At 40.0% G+C, this 21,532-nt stretch overlaps 1 protein-coding gene across 2 annotated transcripts; it reads left to right on the top strand.

Annotated features, from left to right (window-relative positions):
- Positions 1 to 1,954: 1,954 nt before the first annotated feature.
- Positions 1,955 to 20,477, top strand: PPIL4 (peptidylprolyl isomerase like 4). Of its 2 annotated transcripts, none has more exons than XM_039569740.1 (13): positions 1,955 to 2,049; positions 2,546 to 2,613; positions 2,699 to 2,763; positions 4,565 to 4,682; positions 6,583 to 6,725; positions 7,079 to 7,175; positions 8,606 to 8,722; positions 9,532 to 9,656; positions 11,923 to 11,989; positions 12,827 to 12,938; positions 14,468 to 14,564; positions 14,937 to 15,075; positions 20,196 to 20,477. In XM_039569740.1, the coding sequence occupies exons 1-13, from the start codon at positions 1,980 to 1,982 to the stop codon at positions 20,415 to 20,417; spliced, it is 1,440 nt and encodes a 479-aa protein (XP_039425674.1). In that variant the 5' UTR covers positions 1,955 to 1,979; the 3' UTR covers positions 20,418 to 20,477. The 2 variants fall into 2 exon arrangements, with proteins under 2 accessions (XP_039425674.1, XP_010397428.3); XM_010399126.4 differs by lacking the exon at positions 1,955 to 2,049 and adding an exon at positions 2,140 to 2,424.
- The last annotated feature ends 1,055 nt before the right edge of the window (positions 20,478 to 21,532 follow it).

The raw sequence follows: 21,532 nt of genomic DNA on the forward strand, positions 1-21,532 counted from the left end.
TCCTCGCTGCCCCTTCAGATGTCCTTGTCCTCCAGTCAGGGCCTTGGTGGCTCTGGAAGGGAAAGCGTTAGCATGCCCAAGCCTCCCTCCTGGCCTTTCCTGAGTGCTGTTCCCCTTGTTTCTCTTGCATTGCCAGGCAGTGCTCAGGAGTGAGGACAAAAACAAGCCCTGTGGCCAAAGTGAGTAAAGAAACTTCCACTCCTGGCACATTTGTTCTGGCCCTTCCCATCCCATCCCATCCCATCCCATCCCATCCCATCCCATCCCATCCCATCCCATTATTCCCTGCTGTGGCCCAGCTCAGCTCAGCCCAGCCCTTCAGGAACCTGGGTGACAGCCCGTCTGCTGTGCTCTGCCGGCAAGGAGGTAAGGAGACTCCAAACTAGAAGGTTGTGTTCTTTATCTGCTTACAGTTTGGAAAGGAGAGAGAAAGTTTATACATCAACCCTCTATCTGTCTTTTTCACACCGATTTGGGAATGTGATGCAGCATGTCACAGACAATGAGTAGGTGTTAGACTTCATATTGGCTTTTTTTTTTTTTTTTTTTGCCTGCACAACAGTTTTCTTTAAATGCCTCGGGAAAAAATTCCAATTTCAGTGGGTTCTGGAGCAAGTCCTAGCATATCAAGCACTTGCTCATAATACACTATGTTTATTTATCTGTTTCAGATGCTGAGCTGTGATATATAAATATGATATACTGATTTTGAAAAAAGGTGTCCTCCTTCAGCTTGTGACAATACCTGTTTGGAAACAATGCATAGCCTCCAAGGGGCAACTTGAAGAATAGGAAAAGGCAAGCACCCCTGTACAGCTTGAGAAAGTAAGCTATGACCACGTGCAGCACCAGAACAAAGAACACCACACAGACATGCTTGTGGGCCTGCAAGGCACCAGCTAAAGTCTGTGCATGCCTCAGGAAAATACAGGTTTGTAGTGTTTCCTACAAGCGACTATGCCCTGCCAGCGTGCTGCAGAGCGCAGTGCACGCACTGGAATGCATCAGCTGTGTCAGATATGAGCTCTGTGGATGTCAGATGCCCTGCACAGCTCATCAGTGTGTCAGCACATCCTCCCGTACCTCTGCTGTCAGGATTCTTCCACCACCCTAGCACCAGAGCACCTGAGGTTCTCATTTCAACTACAAGCTGACGGTTGTCCCTGTTCTTGTAATTTGTGGCTCTTACCAGCCTGTGGCACAAGAGACTGAGTGGACTGCCTGCACTCCTTGAGTAAGTTTTTTAGGGCCTTACAGCAACCTAGAAGGGCACTCAGCAAAGCAGATGCTGGGGAAGCTCTATCTAGTGAACCAGAATTAACTTGATCTCATTGTTTCTATGCACCTTCCATAGCTGAACAGATTGATTACACTTAAATACCTTCCTTTTTAAATGATTCCACTTATTCCAGTCCTTACCTGATGCCTGCTCCTCATTGATTTTAAAGTCACTAGGGAGCTAGATGCTTCATGGTCACCAGCTGTGTGATGAAGATGGGGGAATTATATCCCTCAGTGGCAGACCCTTGTGTCTGTGTGTGGCCCTGAACTACAGGGACACAGGAGTCATCACCAGGTTTTCATAATTGTAAGTCCAGCTTCTTGTGCTTGGGCACAGCAGTTCAGCATGACTCAGTAGCATACAGGAGCATGGACTGAGCTAAGGACTGTCCAGGGAGACGGTGGATTCACCATCCTTGGAGGTGTTTAAGGAACGACTGAGTGTGCCAGTTAGCTCTCAGCTTGGACTCGATCTCAGAGGGAGGTATTTTCCAACCTCATTGATTCTGTGTGAAAGTATACAAGGACCTTACATATCAAAGAACACCCTGCCTTAATTTTGACACATTCCACCTTTTCCACCACCTGCGCCCTTGGGGCCGCCGGGACAGCCCGTCCCGCCCCTGACGGCCCGCGGGGTCCTCCGCGCCGGCAGAGGGCGCGCCAGCCGCGGGCGGTGCGGGCGGTGCGCGGCGGCCATGGCGGTGCTGCTGGAGACCACGGTGGGCGACCTGGTCATCGACCTGTACACGGAGGAGCGGCCCCGCGGTACGAGCCGAGCCCGCCGGCACCGGCTTTCCCCTGGCCGCCGCCGGCACCGGGATCGCCCCTTCCCCCCCACCCCCCGGCACCGGGTTTCCCCTTGCGCGGGCGGGCGGGCGGCGGCCCCGAGCGGGCCGGAGGCCGGGAGGCTGCAGTCAGCGCTTCCGGCCGCAAATGTAGCGTCTGCTAAACCGGCGGGCTGCCGTGATCTTCTTTCTGAAGCTTCTTTTCTTTGAAAAGAAACGGGGAGTGGGGGAAGTGTGTTCCTGTATAACGAGCCGTGTTTAGGGTTCTTTGAATCGCTAGAGATGATTTGTAGGAAGGGAGGAAATGTTACTTCTCCTTTGAGCATTTCTCTCAGCGTTTATAGGTTGTACCCTGGTAAGTTTCGACCCAGCCTGCTCCCAGACCACTTTCCTACACATTAAACTAGGTATCTGTTACATCTATTCTTACTGTGTCTGGAGCTTCCTTTTGTAAATGTTGGAATGATTTGTTACAGCTTGTCTGAATTTCCTGAAGCTCTGCAAAGTCAAGTACTACAACTATTGTCTTATTTATAATGTACAGGTGAGTATTCTCGATTCCTTGTTTTTTGGTTGGTTTAAAATCACAAACATGAAAGCAGTATCTTATATATTCTCCTTTGTGGCAGAGGGATTTTATTATACAAACTGGTGACCCCATGGGAACTGGCCGTGGAGGGGAATCCATATTTTGGTAAGTATTTGTGTATAAAAATGATACATACATATGTACGTAGATATAGATATAGATACAGATATAGATATATCTCAACAGAGAATTTATGTAAGGGAGTAGGAGTTCCAGTTAGATTGTTTTCAGCTCTCTTGGGGCAGAATTACTGGTGGGAAATAAAAATGTTGATGCATAAGCTTCTTTGGTTGTCACACTTAGATACCTTTTAAATTTCTATGCTACCTTTGGCCATTCACTGTTTTTTTTCCTGGACATTGTTCTGTCTCTGACCTTAGAAGTGAAGTTACAAGTAACAACTTGTACCTACGTTTCTGTCTGTTTAAAAGCTGGCAAATAACTATGCATTTGGTAAGAGAAGTGTCATAACTAAGTGCTCTGTAGAAGACAGAATCAGTTAGCATTGTTAATACATTTATTATTACAACAAAATGTACTAAATTGAGCCTGAGCGGAGCATAGAGGCTCTGCTTCATTTCCTCTGTGTCTAGGAAAGTGATTCCCTTACTTATTTTAGTCATGTTGAATGTTTATAAGGAAATCACTTTTCTGACTTATTTGTCCAAGACATTTTCAGTGGTCGTGCAGACAAGAGTTGAAGAAACCATTCAAACAGCTAGGATGGAGCAAAGTGCACATGTTCTGTATGATTCCTTTGAAACAGTTGTTAAAAGTAGAATTAAAATTACAGAGCAGAACTAATTACTGGGGAGGTGCTGGGGTGCACAATATACAGCGATAAAGAGTTCAGCTGGAACAGAGACAGTGTTGCTAGAGTAGTGTTGGCTTTTGTAAGTGAGTCTGTCAGAGCCTCTTAAATACAAATCCTGGAACTCATGGATCCATGAATCACCACTCTGGTGATCCTGGAAGCAGTGTAACTGTGCTAAGCAGATGGAAGTCTAGGTTGGTAAGTTTGCAAGACTTGAGCTGTCTCTGCACACAAGTAGATTAGGTTTGTTTTGATATTCTGCTCTGTTACAAGTCTTCTGAGACTCACTGTTATGGCAAATGGGGAAGTACAGTGTGATGAGAGAGTGTCAGATCCTGTCTGGCACTAGCTTGGAGTAGGTCAGTTCATCTCTTGTACCTGTTTGCTACTGCTGCAGTCCATGAAACTGGAGTTTCTGTTCTTGCAGGCAAAGTTTAATTTGGATCTTCTCGTCACAGAGGCTAACAGCTGCTTAGCAAAATGAGTTTAAACACAACACTGTCCTTAAATTTGGGCAAATACGGGTATTGAGCATGCCTCTGTCAGTTTATGGAGTGAGATGAAATAAGTGGTATCAGGGTTAGACTTAAAAAATTAAAAAGAATGCAACAATTTGCTATATCCTGTATGTCCCAAATTAATGTATGTAGTCCTGTCTGTATGATGAACTGATCTTACACATAGATTTATTGGTTTTGCGTTTATCTTGGAAGATAAATTTTTTGACGTAAATTACTGCATTTTTATACTGTGGGAGAAATTATTTTTACAGAACCTACTTGAAATGTGTTGTCACTTCATGCCTCAGAAAAATGTTATATACTGCATTTAAAAACATATAAATATTCCCCCCATCCCTCCCACCCCCAAAAAAGCTTCTGTGAAGTGTCCAGAGAAAAATTTGTTGTTCCCTGTAATATAAACTGTGTGAGCGTAGGGGTCCATAAATATGTGCATGGGTGCAATTCTAGGTTTATTTGAAGGCCAGTGTAAAAATTGTTTGAGATGTCATTTACGCTTTTACAATGTTTGATTAGCTCACTTTTAAAAAGTCCTATTTCTTGTAACATATTTCTTACATATTTTTTTCAGTCAACTGTATGGTGATCAAGCTAGATTTTTTGAGGCAGAAAAGATGCCAAGAATCAAGCACAAGAAGAAGGGAACTGTGTCCATGGTGAACAATGGCAGTGATCAGCATGGATCACAGGTCAGCATATGGTGTTGGTACAAGTCTAAGTAACTAAAATGAAAATTCCATGAGTTTACAAAAGCACAACAATGGCAGTGTCATGTCAATAGCATCATCTTGTAATACAGTCAAAAGGCATGTAAGAAACCAGCCATAGCTAAATATTTTGCATAGCATTGCAGGTGCCAATGGGTATTTGGTTACAGATAGAGAAATTAAAATGCTCAGATTCAAATCCTGTCCTAGATTAATTTTATTTGCTAGTACTCGGTCCTGTGGTTTTTTTCTTTATTTCTTCCTCCGTGTTAATACTTTGATGTGATTTTGCCAATGTATAAAATGGTCAGGAAAAAAATTCTGTAGTTAAATGGAAGTGAAAATTAAGGAAGCTGGGTTTTGAAATAATGTTGGAATGTTCTGGTTGTGACTTTGTGTTAGTTTGGAAACTGAAATCATATCACAGTTTCTCCTGTATGGTTACATGAAAGTATGCATAAATAATGTAAGTTTACAGTTTTACCCCAGTGCTGGTATAAAACAGTTTTTGAAAGTGTCTTTTTCCTTTTGCTGTTTGCTGTTCACGCACACAAAGTTTTTGCTGTGGGTAATTCTTTTTACTTATTTTGTAAGGTTTTTTTATATTTAAAGCTCATAGAACACTGTTATTTCTAAATTATTATTATTTTAGGTGCATCGTCACTTCTGTGAATTAAAATGCCTCACTTGTAATATCCATATATTTTAATTTTTAAAAAGAGGGATTTTTAATAATCACAGAACAGTTTTAAAAAAGGTAGGGTTTTATTCCAGCTAGAGCTTGTAATGTGTGCAGATAATTGTGCTGCTTCTCTGCATTGTGTATATTAAGTTGCATGGTTGGGGAATTTAGGAAAAAGAGATGACATTTGTATTTATATTTAAAATGCAACCTACTAGTGTATATGCAGGCATGTGGGAATGAATGCTGTTCCCAAGAACATTATTGCAGCTTCTTCCTTGGGAAAGAAAAATTCCAGTGAGGAGTTGCCTTACAAGTACAGTGTAGCTTAGTGTAACCTATACCAAATACTAACCTGTCTTAAGTGTGTTGTAGAGAGAATGAGGAGTGGGATGTTACCAGTCAGACTGTAAAGTGTGGGTGCAATGGTTGTGCTGTTATTTGTGCATATCTGCCTCTTCCACCCTCCTTCATTGCCAAGTGCTCTCTATCTTTAATTTGTTATCAAGTGCTCAGCTGGTATCAATTTTCATAGTTTCAGTTTTGCCTTAAAGTGAAAGATCTGATTTGTGATAAGATACTTTCCAGTGCCAGTTCGAGTTGAGCTAAGTCAGTATGTGCTAGTTCTTCTCTCAATGCTACTGCATCCTGTTTTTCAGGAGACAAGGGTTTGTGGAAGAAAGGAAAAAGGTCTGGATAGAATTAGATAAAGGTAGTACTGTGGGAGTTTTTGCCAAATTTATGAAAAAGTACCTGCTGAATGCTGCTTGGTGATCAGGTTATTTGAGCTCAGCTCCCAAGAGGTAGCCTTGCTCCTTCTGTCCTCTCTCTTTCATTGGCTGTGATGCCAGTCACAACCTTTCCTGGTCTTGCTCAACAAACTTCCCCAGCAGAGAGCTCTCTGCTCCTCCTCTGCCCATCTGGTTTTGTGCCCGATTACCAATTCAAACCAAATCACAGAAGGGTCCAGTGGGCTGCACCTGCAGGCTCGTGCAGAGGGAGATTTCCTCAGGCAGTGGCTGTGAGCTGTAGGTTGGCTCACCACGTTCTCAGAGCTGATGGAAGAAGAGCAATCTTCTACAAAAGTTGGGAAGAGTTTTTTTTCCCCCACTGAATTCAGTGAGAGTGTGTTAAGGTAAAAAGAAAGCACAATCTGAATTTTTCTGTTTACTGTTCCTAGTTTTGTATCTCCTTTTGTAGTTTCTCATTACCACAGGGGAAAACCTGGATTACCTTGATGGTGTACATACAGTATTTGGAGAAGTGACAGAAGGCATGGATGTATTGAAGACAATTAATGAAACCTTTGTAGATAAGGATTTTATCCCATATCAAGATATCAGGTGTGACTGCTTTTAACATTACTTTTTGAGGAATACATTAGAATTGAATGAATTTACTTCTTTTTGGAACTAGATGAATATCATGATGTCAGGTGACCTGTACATGCTATTGCAAATAGTTTTTTACCCCAGTATTACTGGTAAAATAAACAAGTACTAAATAAACAAGTATATATGAAAATATTCAGTTATGTTGCCCTTACAAAAGCATCAGTGCTAGAATTTACAAGCACACAGGTTGTTTGGCTGTTTGGGATACAACTGAGAATTAGTGGGGCTGGTTTGCTGTAGTTGGGTAAACCAAGTTTTACTTGCATGTAATCAAAGCTGATCTCGATTTTGTTTTCTCTAAGGATAAATCACACAGTCATTTTAGATGATCCCTTTGATGATCCACCTGGCTTGTGTGTTCCTGATCGCTCTCCAGAACCTACAAAGGAACAGCTCGATGTGAGTGTTCATGACAGGAAAAAGTTGGAAGAAATAATTAAATTATAAGTTTATCTCAATTAGTGTCCAGCACAGATTTGGCCAAAATAAGAAATCAGTCTTAAAGATTTTGTCTCTCAAGTCTATGTCCTGAAAGGCCTACACATTTTTTCACACAGGAGGTGTTGTTCAGCTGTGCCAGCTTGAGTTCTGATATGTCAAGTGCTTGTCAGTATTTGGAGCTACTGCTGTGTTTAATCAAATGCAGCTGCTTAACCTTTGAAGAGAAGGATAAAAGCATGACTTGGATGTTCTCCCCTGTGGCTCTGGTGGAGTTAGGTTTGAAAGCTGTGTTTTAGGTTTCTATTTACAGTGTAGATAAGCAGAACATTCAGAATATTCAACATTGGTATTACTGGTTTTCTGTATACTCTGGTAGAAGACAAAGTATAACTAACATTATTAATAACATAATTAATATTAAAATGGTTACTGCTGTTTTCCTTTTAAATGTGAATGGTCTGTGTTTCAGTGGAAATAATCTTGGTCATTCTTTGAGTTATATGTGCAGGCACACGTACTGTTGTGGGCTGTTTGTTCAAACAGAAGGAATTTTCTAAAAAATAATTGCAATTATTAATAATTCATCCATAGTATGCAGTTGCAGAAGTTGTATGTGAGATTATTTCCTTGTATGGAAACAAGAAATCAGTTAATTAACTGGAGAGAATATTGTTTATTTTTAAGCTTAATAGATACAAGATTGAAATTAGGGTTTCACGCGTGCACTATGGTTAATCTCTGATGTATCTTCAGATATGTTAAGAATAAGGTATTTAATAGCTCACTGCCAGCTGCATAGAGATGTGAAGACTTATACTGAGTTCTCTTCCCTTGTAGCCAGCCTGAAGATACCCCTTTTGGCATAGGAATGTCTATAAGAAAGGCATCTCTATTCTAGAGTTGCTGGTGAGGAGAATAAATTGAACCTCAAGTCCTGCCTAGGTTTAGATGTGTAAAAACAAAATTACTATCGTGATGTATTCTATTTAATGTCTTGCTAGACACAACAGATATTTGCTGTGTTCCTTACCTTCCTTTCTGGCAGGAGCTATGTGGATTAGAAATGAGTTAACACTTGTGGTGAGATGTTGAGTATTAGGTGGGCTTATAAAAGAATTTAGAATTTAGATCACTGAATATGATTCAGACTGGTCATGGAAGTTCAGAAATAGTTCACAGTGCCTGAAGTACAAGGATAACATCATCTCTTTTTTTCTAATCTAAGTGGGAAGAACAGAATGAAAGCCCAGTTCTGTAAACATACAGTGCTTAAGCATTTTTCATGTCTTGAGGGGTGAGGGGAGAGGTCATCCAAGTAATAGTTGGAAAGTGAGAAAGAATTTTTGGCCGTGGCTTGGTAATAAATAGCCTTTTCCTTCATTTTTCAGAGTGGCAGAATAGGAGCAGATGAAGAAATTGATGACATGAAAGGACGGTCTGCAGATGAAATAGAAGAAGTTCAGGCAGAAAAAGAAGCAAAAACTCGTGCCATTCTTCTGGAAATGGTGAACTTCTTTCTGTATTTACCTTTTAGATCTTATTCCAGTGTGCATGCATGTTATTAAGTCTAGGGGGATGTGTACTACTTATCTTGAAATTATTTATCTGGTTATGATGTCATGTTTCAGAATCTGCTGTTAAATATCTGTTGTACAATGAAAGGATTGAGCATGAGCACTCGTGGTTTTCTGGTAAAACCAATGATACTTCATTGTCAAAGTGGGCCAGCGGAGGCTTTCTAAAAACTTGCTAGAAATGCGTCCAATTAAAAAATGTAACATATATAGTGTGCTGCTGCATACCTCCAGTCCTAGTAGAGGTTTAGCATGTGTGGGAGAGAGCTGAGCTAGTCTGTGACAAACTCCAGAAAAGCATACAAACCATTGAAGGATGAGTGGATCCATCTCACGTTTTTACAACTACCAAATTCAAATTTATGGTGAATAGTTTGCAGCAGAGACTAATTCCAAGGTCAAGCCAGATCTGGCCTCAAGATTGCAGAAGATTTGTAGGGACAAAAAGGGTGCACTTGCACCTTTTAGAACTGTCTGTCTGTTATGTTAAGAACAGGAAAAGCAAAGTCAAATGTATTTGTGAAGTTCCGTGGAGTCCAGCGGTGGAATTGCAAATAAGTAGTAAATTTTAGGTGCTATAGAAAACACTTTTTTGTGACACTGAGTAGGAAAAATATTTTATTAAGTTTTGATTTTGTGATGGGAATGCGAGATGACGCAAAAGATGTGTTCCCAGTGTGCTGTGCTGCCTGTAGAGAGTTTTAGGCAGAAGTGATGAATGTCTTTTTCCTGTATCCCAGGTGGGAGACTTACCAGATGCAGACATCAAACCGCCAGAAAATGTGCTGTTTGTTTGTAAACTGAATCCTGTGACCACAGGTGAAGACCTGGAGATAATATTTTCACGATTTGGTCCCATTAAAAGGTAATTATGATAAAAGGGAAAACCGTCTTTGTTGAAACTCAGCTTGCTTCCTCCCAGTCTGTTTAGGTTTGGCTATTAAGGAGTAGTCTGGTGTCTCAGGAGATTTATGTTCTGTTTGGATAGAGACCACAACAATGGGGATACAAAGGCAGATCTAGCTAGATGAGTATCCTGTCCCAGCAGTGGTTTTAAGGGAAAGCCTAGGGAAGTGTAGGGAACCAAGAAAGCGCATGACACTCCTCCCTGCCCCATGTCCTCTCACTCCTTTTGACAGTTTTTATATCAGGTGCTTAATGAGCTGGATACAGTCTCTGGGTTTTTCTTTCCTGTGGGAGTATGTATGATTTGGGATAAAGAAGCAAACATCTGTGGCATCTGATATACTCCTTGTAAGATGTTCCTCATTCCTACTGCCCTTCTCAGTTTTGACCTTGGCTTCTAGTAGTTTCATCTGATTGCTCCTTGTACTGCTATCAGAAGACATGATGGGCAATGAAATCTGCTTTCCTGCACTCCTCTGTCCTACACCCCAAAGCTATTTTTTTTCCATGCTAAGAGCACTAGTCTACATATCCATGCTTCTTCGTAGTAGAGACTTCCTTACCTTGTTTTGCTTTTCTTAACCTTTTCCTTTTCCTTTCATCACAAGATGAGAGAACCAGAACTGCACATGGTTTTGAAGAAATTACAGATTTACAGTGGAACAGTTTTGTTCTCTGTATTACTCTCAACTCCTTTTCTAGTGAATGCTAAAGCTGTTTTTTTCTTTTGAGATTTTTGTTTACAATATACAGTTAGGGTTCCATCCATGCATATCTTGTTGCATTTATTTATATCATATTGAGGTAATTTGCTGTTTTGTTGGTCTTGTAAGGGCTCTCTGCAACTTTTTCAGTCTTTATTTTTGCTATCTTTAACAATTTAATATCATCAGCACAATTTAGTACCGTCAGCAAACTTTGAATTAGTTTACTCTTACCTGGTCTTTTGCATGTTTATCAATGCAAAGATGTTCCTTATGCCCTTGCTGCTTACTTTCCCCAAAAGCCTTTGGTGCGGCAGTTTATTAGAATTTGCAGAGGGATTTCAAAAGACTGCGTGGAATTCATCATCATCACCACAACACATGAGCGTATTGACTCTCTCAGAGCACTTCACTTAAGTTTATTCAGGTGGTCTGGAGTAGGTCCTGTGTATTGAGATGGATGCTAACTCTGTTCTGCTTGGAGTTTCTAGCAGTTTGTGCAGTACTGGCACACAGGCCTGCAGGCTCCCAGATCCTAAGCTATCCCAGATCTGTGTGTGTGGGTGAAATTGGCATTATGTGCCACTCTTACAACTCTAGCGTGATTTGTCTATGCCTTAGGGATTTCTAAGTTTTTTTCCTCTCTCAGTTTGTTTACTACCTCTTCAGCAGACCTCCCACTTTCAGATAGGTTCTCAGAATAATCCATGAAGGAGAGTTCTTGCACAAAGCCATTCTTCCTTCTGCTGCAAAGAATTCCTATAGCTTGTCTGAATAGCATTATGTACTACTTCTTTTCTTGTTCTTTTCCCCCCAGCTTTTTGATTGTAGATCCTGATTTGTCACTTCCTCAGTACACATAGGGGAGGTCTCTCATTATTAAGTCTCACCTTAATGTCACATTTCCTGCCCTTCTTGCCTCCTTCAGTATCCTGTAGTCAGAATTCTTATGTCAAGTACAAGAGTTGGGTAATACTGATGCAATATTGTATTCTTCCCATTTTGCTCTACTTACTTAGTACTTTCAGGCTTCTTATTTTTGGCCAGTGACCTGCCTGATAAAAAGACAGGCTGCTAAACAGGTGCTTTCTAAGAAGAGAAAGTTTGTCACAGGATGTTTGTTTAAACTTTGCTTTAAATGACCGAGAAAACAGAATGTGAAATTTCTTGTCTTGCATTAGTGAAATGCAAAAAAATTAATAACAAACAGCAATGTTGTAAAATACATTTTGTTTCACCAATTAGAAATCCATCTCTAGTTCTACACTTCATGGTAGCCACTTGTGAGTTTACTATAGTTGCTCAAAATAGTGTCTCATGCATTTTTTCTTGCAGATGCCCCCAGATCAGTAGAGGCTCTCAGAATCAAGTGTTATAATACCTTCAAGGTGTTTTGGCTTTGTGGGTTGGCGTTTTGGGGTTTTTCTTCTAACTTTTACTCTCCCTTTTAAGCAGTGCTGTCCTATCTTGCATTTTTTTCTCCAATAGCATTAACATTTTAATTTCATATCAATTTTTCAGCTGTGAAGTGATCCGAGACTGGAAGACTGGCGAATCTCTTTGTTATGCTTTCATTGAGTTTGAAAAGGTATGGGTTTTCAGTATAAACTGTATGTAGATTCTGCATGTAAAAGCCCCTTTTTGGTGTACTTCCTTTAAGGAAAAACACTGACATCTTCAAGTGTGGGGTAGCTAATATTTACTCTTACTGACTTGGTTATACAAGTTGTAGGTCCTAAATGAGACAAACATTTAAGTCTTTCTCTGTTTGAACAAGCAGTGCAAAAATGTTCTTAGGTTGTCTTGAAACCAGTGGGAGGGGATCAGGCCCTTTTTTTCCCCAGAGCACATTAGGACTTTGAAGAGTTAAAGAAGGGAATGCTAGGAGCATGCAGCATAAAGAGAGGAGGGTGTATGGAATAAGATAGGTCAGTGTGTACAGTAGTGTTCTCTTCTGGGCTTGTAAATGATGCTTGCGGTATCAACACACTGCTCTTACTGTGAGACTAATGGCAGCAGTTCTCTTGGTGGTGCATAGCTTTGTGTGTGCTGGTATCTCTCATCTGTGAGGAAAACACTGGAAAAGTGTTCTCACTTTTCTTTAGCCTACTTATGTAGTTAAAATGGAGCTTTTATTAGTTGTCCTATTTTCCTTTCTTTTTTTCCTGAATGTATTACATGTGCCAAATGTGTAGCTGGATTGGCAAATTTTTAAAATAGTGAAATGAACTGAAGAATTGGGATTTGAAATGCTGATATTCAGACAAAGCATAACTATTTCTTTTGGAATGGTACAATGCAAGAACTGTGGTGCTTTAGTCAATTTCAGAAAGAAATGTATGCCACTGCTGAATTTGTGTTCAAGCTCTTCAGTGAATATTCCTATGAAATAATTGTGACTCAAGATTTTGCTGGTTAATATCAGGAGGAAGACTGTGAGAAAGCCTACTTCAAAATGGACAATGTGCTGATAGATGACAGACGGATACATGTGGATTTTAGCCAGTCTGTTGCAAAGATTAAATGGAAGGGAAAAGGTAGGTACATTTGTAATTCTTTTATCCTCATAACTTAATAATCCATGACTCGTAAACTAAGCATTATATAAAGAGTTAGGAATTTAAATCATCTCATCTTCAGGGCTATCAATTTCCCTGGTACTGTAATAAATAGTGCAACACAGTTGTTAGCTCTTCCCTTCATTTGTTTCATAAGAAAAACTAGAAGGGTTTCCTACTATTACATTAACGTTGCATTGCCACTGATTACCTTTTTAGTCAATGTATTTTTGCCACTAAAACATTTTTTTGTCTCAAACTTTGGACATTGTTTTTTTTTATATTACTTATTAGCAAAATAATATGACAATAATTGTTATTTTCTAGTTTCTTTTCTTTATTCACTATATGATAATCAGGTGTATACAAGAAAAAGTCAGTATTCAGGCCAGGGATTTCTGCTCTTCACCTCCTGTAGGTCAAACATACTGAATGGCAGGCAGGTTGTATGTTACAAAAACCCGTTTTCAGGTGTTTGAGGATGTTTTGGAAGGAAAAGGATGGTGGAAGAGGTGGATGCAGTGGTTATTTGATTACTGGGGGCGTGAAGAAAACACTGGACTTGGAGAGGTGTCTGTGCATTGCATTGGTGACATTCTTGTGTGTCGTCTTCTAAAAATGCAGTCAGCCCTCAGTTGTTGGGATGCAGTTTCTCCAGATGGGGTTCTGGTCATGAATATTGGGGTACTGGAGCTTGTCCTCACAGAGCTGAGATGACTCTGTAGTCTGTCTATACCAGATGCTGCAGTGCATCCTGTATTGACTGCCTGCGTGGGAAACTCCATCTGAGGTCTAAATTGTCCAAAATATTGGAAAGCTAACTGTATTGCCGTCTTGTGCTTCTATGGTACCCAAAAAATGACCTTCCTACCCTCGGTAGTGGTTTCTGGCCTAGCCAGTGAGTGTTGCAGTTCTAAGCGTGGCCGTGGGAGGGCAGCACGTTGCTGTAGTTTGTTGATCTGTGCGCTGGTACTTCAGTGAGTGAATGGAAACTGAAGTCTGTAGTGTCCCTCTTTAAATCTAGACGTGAACAACTTTTTTTCTTAGTTTTCTGTTTGAATTCTTAAGCTGTAGCTGTTTCAGAAGTTTACCCTCAGTGCAGACCAGAGCAAAAAGTCATTTAATAATGAGAACAGTCTGTGAGCTTTCATGGTAACAGAATTTTAAGCAGTGTGATATAGGACCTGTAATAAAAATGGGCCTAAGCCAGTTGCTGAAGCCTGATTTATGATCCTCTTCATGTGTTGTCTGTGCTGGACATGAATGAGGAGAAAGCTGGATGTTGTTCAATGGGATCTGCAAGCAAGAGAAGGACAGAACATCACAGCTTGTCCTGCTCTTTTCTACTCTGTTACGCAGATGTCAGTGTTGTTTCTGGAACTGGATTCTTCTGTGGACCTCTCTATGGTTATAAACAGCCCATAAATCATAATCAGAACTTAATGATAGCTGTGAGTCTTGGTTGTGTTTGTGGTTGGAGTGAAATGAATATATTTTTCTGTGGACAGGTGGGAGGTATACCAAGGAAGATTTCAAGGACTATGAGAAGGAACGTGACAAGCCTTCAAAACTTGCTCTGAAAGAGAAGGTAAAACCAAAGCAAGAGTATCCTTTTTCTGCTCAAAGGTACTTTTTGAATTAAGTAGAGTTTATGAAAACAGCCTGGAAAAAACTTCTTATTTTTAAAGCCTGCCAAATGGATGTTTCCCTGCTACTTCATATAACCATTTGGTGTTTGAGATGTAATTAAGCATTTTTTGTTTTTCACGTTATAAGCTTTGATGAATTTAGTCAAATCAGAATATGCTGTTTCACATCCATGTTGTGTGCAGGTAAATAATGTTTTGAGTCTGAAATACGTGTTAAGTCTTGGTAAACTCATGTCGGATAAACAGGGATTTGTTTGCTTCCCGGGCTGTTGTGCTCTGCTCCTTACTGATATTGGGTGACAAATCTGTCCTTAACCAACTCCATCAGCACCAAGTATGACCTTGTGCTGGATGAGGATATAGAAGAGTCTCACACAAGTCAGTCACACTTGGCTAAAAAACAAAAGAAGAAAAAGCACCACCACTCTGAAGATGAAGATGACGACAAGAGGACCAAAAAATCTAAGGTACTTGCCTCTTCATGCATTAACCTTATGCCTGTTCATTGTTTTCCTCATGAAAGAAGCCAGGAAAAAAAAGTCTGATATTGAATAAGGACATGACGTGCAAAGTCCCATGTAAAACACAGCAGTTGTAAACCTACAGAAGGCTGATGTTAATATTTGATTATGGAAGAGGGTTTCCAGATCCTCCTGGACTTTTGAAGCTTGGCACGTCTAGATGGCTTTTTGCCAAAACATCCTGAAGAGGTAATGTAGCCTCTCGTAAAGTAGGGGATCTTTAGCACTTTGAACCTGTTGTTCACATATTCCCAGTCATAAACTAGTAGTTAATCATATTTCCGGACTGTAGGCTATTTCTCATTTTCTTGCTAGACCATCTTATGTTGGGTTTTTCCTATATGGAGTTGGAACACAGTCTCTTTACATGATCTTTTTGTATTTGTCCTTAACTGTTTTGGAAGTGTTTGTGTAAAATCTGCATGTGGGTTTGCTTGCATCTGTAATGTGCAAGCGTATGGTGCTGTGAGGCTGGGACTGTGGAGGAGAGCACCAGGAGACAGTAGTTCTGTCATTCATTAGTTCCACTGCAGCCTGTCATTTCTGTGAACTTGGGATAGTCAAGATGTGGTGTTTCATGGAAACGAAGTCTGCAGTGAGAAAGTGGAGGGTTAACCGCTACTGAAGTGAGCATTAGGAAGAATTGAGCTAAGCTGAAAAAGAAAAAAACCTGAACCCCACTATTTTAACAGTGCAAGTTTTATGAGTGAGAACAAACCTGTGTTCTAGCAAATTTGCAGAAAGTGAAAGTTTCAGCCACAGCATATCAGGCCATTGTCCCATCCTGAGTTTTGAGTACTGCTGTAAGATCTGTGTACACAGAGCATACGTGATTCTGTTCTTATACATCACTTCTTGCTGGGATGCTTAAAAGTAATTTTTCTCATGAACATCAGCAATTAAAATCTTTCTGTGCCAGCAGTAAGCCCTATTGCTCATTCATGGACCCAGGCTTTTTGTCACTGTACTAATTCAGTCAGGGGCCTTTGAGTGGAGGGGAGGGACTTTTTCAGATCGGTAAAGTCTTGACTGGAGCATGTACATACAAGAGATACTGACTAATGTTGGTTTTGTCTTCCTCCTGACTGGCTGAGTGAAACTGTTGCTTTAGCCTTCTTGAAACAGGTATTTTTGCTGGTAATCTTTGTTCCTGATTGTTCAGGAATTACACCCATTGAACTGGCTGGTCATGCATTATCAGCAGAGAACATTTTAAAATTGTTTAGAAGTCTTCACCCCTGCAGGTGGCACAGAAAGTGCTGGCAGCAATAGGTTGTCAACATCTGTTCTAATTGTTGCAAAGGGATTGTGAGACTTCGTAGCACAAAAACATGAACAAGGACAGAGGGATTCCTGGTGCTATTTTCAGGTTCTGGAATAGAATATATTCTAGTGCTTGACTATGTGAGCTCTTCTGTGTTTATGTGTATCTTTTTGTGATTTAGTCACCTGCTCCTTATGTGGTTTGATCTCACCTGCTGCTGCTGTGTTCTGGTATCTTCTTTCCCACAGCTTTCTTCTCTCTTAGTCATCTTTACCCATTTTGCTATAGGTAGCTCAGCTTTCTTATGTCCAAAATCACAGGTGGAGGCTTACTTCTATTATCTGATGGCAAGCATTGTAGTTCCCTCTTAAAGTTGTGAAAATTAATTTCTGGGAAGAATTTTTCTCTCTGGATTTGAATATTCTCGTGAGTGTGTATGGTACGATATGCACATACTGAGCAGTATGTACTGAGTCTCACACAGACAATATTTTGGGTATGGCCTCTTTAGTGAAATCAGCAGGCAGCTTAGATGACAAATCCTGTTTAGCATATACAAAATTTTAATTTTGTTTTATTTTTTACTATTCATACTTTGAGCATTATATGTGGAACTCAGGGGAAGCAAGCATGTTTCTGAGGTGGAGCGTGTTCAGTGTGAACAGTGAGTGCAGCACAAAGCATAACAGGATGGAAACTTTTTAGTGAATGGTAGCATTTTTAGTATAGGCAAACAAAGCATTCTCCCATAACCCTATTTTGTAAATCACTGAATGTATTTGAGGTAAAAACTTTTAAATAAAACAGCAGCAGACCTTCCACAACTCATCAGCCAAAGACGACAGTAGCCATGCTTCATACAGAAACTTCCACCCCGTAGTCCGTACCATGGCAGAGATTTTAATTAAGAGAGATCAGGGGCTTATAATGGGAAGTTCTGGCAACTGGAACTGCAGTTTGTGCTATCAACTCTAGCTATGACTTGAAGGGGTTTTATTTTCTCAATAGTTTCCATGATGATGAGTTGTTTTTCTGTTCTCTTGCTGGTGTTACGTTGTTTTCTTTAGTATATTTTGACTCATCCTTTTCTTGGTCTGACACCTGTTTCCTGAATCTTTGGCCTCTGTGTTGATGTTTCAAGATTGTATTTTTCAGTCTTGTGGTGTTTGACTTGATTCCAGTGGGTAGAAGAGGTAGGGTGCTGGGGCTTACTTTTAGTAGGCAACAGGATGTGGGTCAGGGGCAGGAGGGTAGACTCCCATGTGGGTTTGTGAATAGGATTTGGTAGAGTTTTTTTGAATACAGGTCATGCTTCTGCCTGAGATCGATATTATGACTTCGTTCCCCTTCCAGTTTTTTCTGTGTGTTTTCTCTTGGATTTTATTTTTTAAGATAACTGGATCTGTGAAGTAGTATAGCCTATCCAATAGATTTTTGTGAGACATAGGGGCTTCCTGATTTCAGGTTTCTGCAGTGCATGGTTTTGGCAGAGGTACTGATTTTTCTGGTTTTAATTTCCTGCTTTTACTGCTTATTGGACACTGTTCCCTTTATATTCAGGGTCAAGTTTTATCAAAATCCCCCCCCAAAAAGGCATTCTTCGTTTGTTTGCTCCTTTTAACCTTTAGCTAGTGTGTTTAATGTATGTGAGAGGTGGCAAATGCATTCTACTTTTGTGGCCATGTTATTTATAGTTATTTCACCTGCAACTGCTGTTTAGCAAGTTACTACTTTTGACAAAATCAGCCATGAACTTCCAGAGCAGCATCTTTCCCTCTTTCCTTATTTCCTTCTTCAAGTGTGTTGCAACACAGTGCTGGATTAAGAATTGGGGTGATCATCACTTACTCATGGACTGATGAGAGGCTGTGATCCTGGATTGAGAAGTACATATTTCAGCAGTAAGAGAGAGCTTGTTTTTAAGTAGGGATCTTTTTCTTCTTCCAAAACAGCATGTTTTTGAGTTTCAGGTATAAAAATTTGATTTCAAAATACCATTATTTTTAGTAATTTAGTGTGTTTTAAAAATGAGCTTTTTCTATGCCAAAGACTAAAATGAAAAATCTTATTTAAGGGGAAATGTAACTTACGCTGGCAAGAAATTAAGATGCAGTTCATTCTGTTCAAATTACACATTTTTTTCTTTACATTGTGATCATATTAGCTATATGTGGTGACTTTTTTGTGTTACTTTCAGACTTGTCCTGTACACCTGTACTTTAAATGCTTTTGTGAAGGTTACTGTGCTTGTCTAACTCAATGCTTGTATGACTTCTAATCCTTTCAGCAAGTTGTCCTTTTCTATGGCATTCAGTATGGGCTATTTGTCTGTAACTTGAAGTGTTCACTCACCTGTTCCTGGCCCCACTTAGCCAGTAGCCTGTCTCCAGTGTTTACTTGGTAGATTGTTCAACTGAGTGCTGTCCTGCTTTTCTCCCATTTCTCCCATGTGCTGGGAGGAATCTCCAGCAACAAACCTGTTAGGAGGCAGCCATACACCAAGCCCACCATTTCATTTTCTGGCCAATATTTTTTGTCTTGTTCTTCTCTACCCCTCCACCAGCATGTCTGTCATCTGATGTTTACTCAGGCCTTGTCACAGATGGGCTTGAAACCTATTGTGCTGTTTCAAACATACGGAGAGTGAGGCTTTTGGGTACAAGAGTAATATGGCTATGTGTCATTTTGAGGATGAATGGACAAAGCTCTTATAAGTAGCTGGAAGCACCACTGAGTCTTTTTGGCAGATCCAGATTTTAAAATCTGTACTGAAATAAAGTTTGATGTTAAAGATGTGGAATAGGCATTTGGCCACCACTGAGATTTCTGTACCCAGCAGTAGCAGAATTTTTTTGTTAAAGATCAAACCTGTGATTATTTGTGTGTCTGTTTATCCAGGGTGTTTATGTTGCTTATTGTAACCCTAGTATTTCAGTATTATCAGTGTCATTCTAAAGGTGGTGTTTGCTCTGGGAACCACCCCAGTCACTGGCTTTCTGCATAAAATCTGTTCGAAGTAGAGTTTTTTACTTTTCTTTTAAATAAATGAAGTTTGCTTGTTTGTACATGGAGCATAGGTTTTAGCCATACAGTTGTAAAGGCTGCTGTCAATGTACATACTTAGAAAAATAATATCTGAAATGAGGAAAGAAATACTGTGTGATTTAATGCAGACATTTTTCTTAATTCATATTGATCTGTGCTTAACAGTGCTGTTACTAAAATCCCTTAAAACTGTATCTCTCTGTTAGCACATACAGTGATACTAAACTGTCAGGTTGTTCATTTTGCTGAAGCCTAGAATTTAGGCCGTTAAGAATTATTGCAGGCAGGTCTTAAAAAATGTTATGCATCTGCATAGCACTGGAATGCCTGTGGGGCTTGAACCAAAACTTACAGAAATACTTGCATTGCTTAGGTAAAAAATCCAATATCCAAATCTAGCTTACAGACTTGTTCAATGCTTGTGAAGAATTTGGTAATATCCATCTGAGTGGAATCCCTGTTATAACCAATTTTTGCTAAAGCTCCTTAGGCCGTACAAGAAGCATGCCTGACAGCCATGCTTTTTTTCCATAAACACTGACAGAAACTTACTTGTAAACTTACTTTTTCCAGATGGTTTCAGTGGGGTATTTTTGTGGTACCTTTTTCAAATCATCATGGATGTGAATCTCTTTAAGGTAGTATCAGCTGTAGCTAAGGAACCACCTTAGTTCCTTCCTTCTCTAGTTCTCTTCATGCCTTTGTATGTTTTCCCCCTCTTGTTTGTAACTGCATTTCTGTCCAATTCCTTTGACAGGATTCTGACCGAAAGCATGAAGAACGCTGTAGGGAGAGGACCAAGAGTGACAAGAAAGACAGGCATCGGAGCCGCAGCCGTTCTCAGGAGAGAGATTACACTTACAGCAGGCAAAAGGACAAATACAGAGAAGACGTCCGAGTAAGAGACTGGGATAAAAAAGCAGACAGAAGCAGAAGTCCTAAGAAATCAAAAGATAAAGAGAGATCCAAATACAGATGAAGGACAAGAAAAAAGACAGAGGGGAAGTAAAATAATAAATTAAACTTTTTTCTTTTGTGATAGTGGTTTTTTTCTAGTACTTGCTGTAGTGTCTGACTGCAATATGCTGTAAGATTCTATAGCTTGATACCCCTCATTGGAACATGATCTGCTAATTCTAAAATTCAAGATTAATCGCTGCAAATTGCTCTACCCTGGAGTGCCAGTAGCTAGAGCATTTCAATGGATTGTGCAGAAGGAGAACTTCTTATTAAGATGATTCTTTGGGAAGGCTGGTATTTAAGGAACAAAAGCAGCTGAAATCACCCCATGGCAGAAAATTCTGACTAAGCAGGCCAGGCCAGATGACCATAATCTCCAGACCTAAGCTGAGTGGGGATACTGAGGATATTTAATACAGGAATGTACTTTCTAGCAGCATCCGCTCTGTCTTTGCTTTGTTAAAAACAAAGCTAGAGTCCAATATCTTTGGTGCTTGTGGTAGTTAGAAAACAGAACGAAAATAACCCACCTTCCTCTGTAATGTTGAGAATAACATTGAAGATGTCACAGCAGAAACATCAGCTTCTTCACTTTGATATAGCTGAGGCCTGTTTGAAGGGGGACTCCTCATGCTTTAGGGTCTTTGTTCTTTAGTTGAAGGCTTAGAAACTAGCTCCTCAGTTTTCTGTTGGATTCCTTTACAGCTTAAAAATGTGGTGTAGATTCTAAATTGTTTTATTCCGTGTATTTGAGTAAGTTTGATATCTATTTTGATGTCATGCATTACAGTTCCTTTAGTTCTCTGTAGTCTTTGGCTTGAGTCCAAGGCTTAAAGTGGACTTGACTATAAAGTGTACTTGTCTAGGAAGCTGCCTTTTGATGAATCTCTAATTTTTATGTCCTTCAAAGTATGGAACTAGAAATCCAGGGCTTCCATAACTGTCTTCTGGCAAAACATTTCTAACCCTCTGTCGCGGGTTCGGTTTGTAACCAGGCAGAAACACCAATTTAGTGTAGCGGTTTGGTCCAAAATACTCATTACTGTTTATCTGCTGTGAGATAAGAATTAGGAGAAATGCAAAGCAGGCACCAAACTTGAAAGAATATAAAGAAGTTTATTAACAGACCTAAAA

This window comes from Corvus cornix, chromosome 3 (genome assembly GCF_000738735.6).
Source record: "Corvus cornix cornix isolate S_Up_H32 chromosome 3, ASM73873v5, whole genome shotgun sequence".
Classification (NCBI taxonomy): domain Eukaryota; kingdom Metazoa; phylum Chordata; class Aves; order Passeriformes; family Corvidae; genus Corvus; species Corvus cornix.

What these genes read in the sequence shown, in the direction of transcription:
- PPIL4 (XM_010399126.4), top strand. Translation starts at nt 2,352, where the DNA reads ATGATTTGTAGGAAGGGAGGAAATGTTACTTCTCCTTTGAGCATTTCT. An exon ending in GTGATCAGCATGGATCACAG is followed by an intron (nt 4,683 to 6,582) that starts GTCAGCATATGG and finishes CTCCTTTTGTAG; the next exon opens with TTTCTCATTACCACAGGGGA. An exon ending in AAGGTAAAACCAAAGCAAGA is followed by an intron (nt 14,565 to 14,936) that starts GTATCCTTTTTC and finishes CAACTCCATCAG; the next exon opens with CACCAAGTATGACCTTGTGC.